The 4,102-nt window shown below is 42.5% G+C and overlaps 1 protein-coding gene across 1 annotated transcript in view; it reads right to left on the minus strand.

Moving 5' to 3' along the window:
• Sgo2 (shugoshin 2) overlaps positions 1 to 4,102 on the minus strand; it is a 23,768-nt gene that overhangs the window by 16,113 nt on the left and 3,553 nt on the right. Inside the window, exons 3-4 of the mRNA XM_005366347.3 lie at positions 3,282 to 3,457; positions 2,212 to 2,289 (exon numbers count right to left, since the gene is read on the minus strand). Coding sequence (XP_005366404.1) covers positions 2,212 to 2,289; positions 3,282 to 3,457 — 254 coding nt within the window. The remainder of the gene's footprint in view (positions 1 to 2,211; positions 2,290 to 3,281; positions 3,458 to 4,102) is intronic.

Here is a 4,102-nt window from a genome sequence, read left to right on the forward strand (position 1 = left end):
AATAGTTGAATTAGTACAGTATAAAGATAAAATTTACTTTTCAGTGATAATCATTCCTGATATTTTTTAGGCAATTTTCTAAGTGTTCTATAAATAGAAATACAAATACATACACCCATATATGTGTATACATTCTCTCTCTCTCTCTCTCTCTCTCTCTCTCACACACACACACACACACACACACACATACACACACAATAGTTGTAGCTATATGCAAAATGTCTGCTACATGTGTGCTATACAGCATGGAAACACACATTTGGGAGTTACCAGTACATGTCAGTAATTAAACAAAGACTGGAAGAATTACGCAGTGGGAATGAGTACAGACAGAACAGAGAAACCTGCGTCTGGGACTCTGAAAATTAGCGGCTGGGGAAGGAAACCAACACAGGCTGAAAGAACAGCAGAAGGTGGAGAAAGGGCCTGGGGGTGTGGGACCTGGAAACACTAGACCCAGCGCTCACTTTCTGAAGAGCTGCAGCAATGGAGGAGCCCAGACTGTGACTCCAGAGGGAGGAGTGTGGGAACAACTCTCTCAAAAGTAACAGACAGTAGCTGAGAAGCGGACGTAGTTTTTGCTGCTGCTTTCAAGATTAGTTATAATAAGTTTTTTGTATAAGGATGCAAAATAATCCAGAAAAGAGAAAAATGTAATGATACAGGAGAGGAAAGTACTCTACACTAACCAAGACAACAGGAAAAGACAACCACGTGTCTAACAACAGGAGATGCTGTGTGTAGAGGTGTCTGCTGGACAACAGTTCCAAGAGCCTGGACAGCACAACCCCAGCTCACTCCCCACTCTCACACGCCTATAACAGACCAATGACAAGGCTGTCACAGAATTCACAACAATAAGCTAAGCAGTGCTCCTTGGACAAGTATCCAAAGTCACCAGCAACCATGACAACCATGACACGCCCCCTCCACAGCTCACCAAGCCCTTGCTTTCACTTCTCCAGGTCAGTTCCTATACTGAGTCTGTGTATCCATTTGTCGTTTGTTTTATGTAATCATGCAACCATCTAGAATTTATCTTAGAGACTGATACACAATAGGATCAGCCTTTGGTTTTCACCCCAGTACATTTTCAATTTGTCTTTTTATTTTATTTTATTTTATTTTTAAAGTGAAGCCATCAAAGTTTATTTACAAAATATATACATCGGATACTATACATCTGGGCCTGTCTCCATGGGAACAACTCCAGAGGCCTCTTGGATTGTGCCACAGCAAGGTCCAAGCAGGCTAGAGAAAGCAAGGCTGTCACCCACTCCACAAGGAAAACAGGCTTGGCTTAGGGCCAGCTGTGGATGTCTTTTTATTTTAAAATAAATTTTTTTCTAACTTGAAAAGCTACCTTTCTACTGAGACTTTGTTTCTAAATATGTCTGGTGGGCCATTATGTTCCAAAGAGCTATTCAATCTATTATTTTAAATCAAAATTTGATTTTAATGAAATAATCTCAATAACCAATTATAAAAATGATAAATTATTATTTTTTTTACTGTAAACAGTAGGAACATATTTTATTCCTTTGCAATAAATATGGGGGAGTATCTCATTCATTTTTTTAGCTCTAGCAAACTCGGGCTTAGTACTTTACTAGTAATAGGTTCTTTTTTTAAAATTTATTTATTTATTAAAGATTTCTGCCTCCTCCCCGCCACAGCCTCCCATTTCCCTCCCCCTCCCCCGAACAAATCCCCCTCCCTCATCAGCTTGAAGAGCAATCAGGGTTCCCTGACCTGTGGGAAGTCGATAAATTATTTTATATAACTGGAAAGATGGCTCAGCAGTTAAGAGCACTGGCTGCTCTTCCAAAGGTCCTGAGTTCAATTCCCAGCAACCACATGGTGGCTCACAACCATCTGTAATGAGATCTGGCGCTCTCTTGAGGAAGAGACCTGGTAGGTCGTCCTCATCAACTTAGACCCTGAAACCCACTATGGACAAGTTCAACACAACCGCCATATACGGGCGGCCCATGCATGCTCCAGCATTGCCAGGGCATAAACTTCAATTTTTTTTCAGATCATGCAAGATTCCTGTTCTTTCTTTGCACTGCACACCTGAGGCTCTGGCCCTAATGCCCCACGGTTTGGCTCATCTGGGCTCCTGTCAGCTACCACACGGCCCCATGGTTTGGCTCATCCAGGCTCCCGTCAGCTATCACACAGCCCCACTCACAGGGGCTCACTTACCTCAGACAGGCTGCTCATTTCGATTGCCGTGATCAGATTATTGTTCACAAGGGATTCTATTTCTATAAGCTTCTTATTCTGTACATGCAAAATAAAGACGCCTTTGAGTTAACATTAGGAGCTGGTTATAACGATACCACATTTACAGAGAGCATAGTGTAAGAGTCAGTTTTAAATACGGCTGTCTTTATTCTTATTTTTTGAGACAATTGTCTCACACTGTAACCCACACTGGTCTACATAGCAGAGAGTGGTTTTGACTCCATAGCAAGCCTCCTGCTTCAGTGTCCAGTCTACTGGGGTTACACCATGAACTCATGGCAAGCCTCCTGCTTCAGTGTCCAGTCTACTGGGGTTACACCATGAACTCATGGCAAGCCTCCTGCTTCGGAGTCCAGACTACTGGGGTTACACCATGCAGTCAGGCCTGGCGACTGTTCTCAGCCGAGCGCACACTGAGCTCCAAGGCTACTGCAGTGAACAGTCAAAACAGCTGTGCACACACGCAGACACACTGTGAACATTTACAACACCAGTTATAAACAATCATTTGCTTTCCCATTTTCTCACACTTATATATCTCACGGAAAATAACACAGTTGGTCAGGAATAGGAATTTAATCATCACTTTATTACAGTCCATTTTTTCCATTTTAAGCTAATTTCTTCTCATTTTTGACCTAGATACCGGCTCTCACTGCTGTCTGCCTGTGGTTGGTGGTGGGCGTGTAGCCAGTGATGTGCAAGGCCGGAAGAAGGCAGAGACCCCGTGGGAGCCCCTTCAGTTCACTACAGGAGCTTTGCTCACAATTTAAAAGGCATGGACAGCCAAGTGCTGCTGATTTTGGTGTTACGCTGGTTTGCAGAGCACACAGCATGTGCTTAGAATAAGACTTAAGATGTCTATTCTACTGCCAGGAGGTATCTGTCCTTAAGCATGGATTTCCATGGCATGCTGACTTTCAACAGTTCTTTACGACTGGAATCTAAAAACACTGTTAAAGTTTCTACACGATTTAGCTATGAGGTTCTATTGTAATGCAGAGATCAAAGCAATACAATTTCCATACCAAGTTACTTAGCTTGAGGCGAAGAAAGGTATTTTCAAAGTTCAGTTTCTCTACTTCCTTCTGTAATAGCATCTTCTCGGTAGTGACTCTTCGGGAGTTCTCCTTCTCTCGACTCAGAGCCCGAGCTAAGGCTCTGTTGTTGTGCTTTAGAGAGATCTTGAAAATAGAAGAATTGTCTGCAACAATATTTTTTAAAAGTTAATACCGAACTTATAATTTATATTTCCTTAGTAAAACTGCACATTCCTTAGTAAAATTATTTCAGAAAAAATGCAATTTACTTTATAATATCAAATGATGGTTGGAAAAGAACGGCAATACACGTATAGTTTCAGAGAAAGAAAATATTCCCCAAGTTTGAAGCTGAAGAAACAAAAGGTAGAGAGAAGCTGAAAAGCAGAGAGGCGTGCAGCTGGGCAAGGGAGCGGTGGCTCTGCAGACAGAGCGGTCACAGGGGTCATGGGGACTGTGACTGCCCGCTTCCATCTGGACGAGAAGCAGGCTGGGAGGCTGACCCCACAGTGCTCACTGGAGACCCACAGGAGCTAGGGCAACCAACCTGAATGTTTACACATCTTTCTGTGCTCCACACTCAATAAAAGCGTCTATGCTCCCAAATCCCTTCTCTTAACCCTCAAATGAAAGGATTGATTTGTCCAGGACCTGTGAGATCTTCACCTCTCCCCAGGATATTATTCCTTTCTAGTAATCTATCGCAATCTAGACTTGACCTCTTTTACTGAACAGAAGTATGTCAGACTAAGTGAAATCAGTACTGAAGTGGGAACAAAGAGATTCAGTGAGGATTTAATGGCTATAGT

The sequence above is a fragment of the Microtus ochrogaster genome, unplaced genomic scaffold (genome assembly GCF_000317375.1).
Source record: "Microtus ochrogaster isolate Prairie Vole_2 unplaced genomic scaffold, MicOch1.0 UNK8, whole genome shotgun sequence".
Lineage (NCBI taxonomy): Eukaryota > Metazoa > Chordata > Mammalia > Rodentia > Cricetidae > Microtus > Microtus ochrogaster.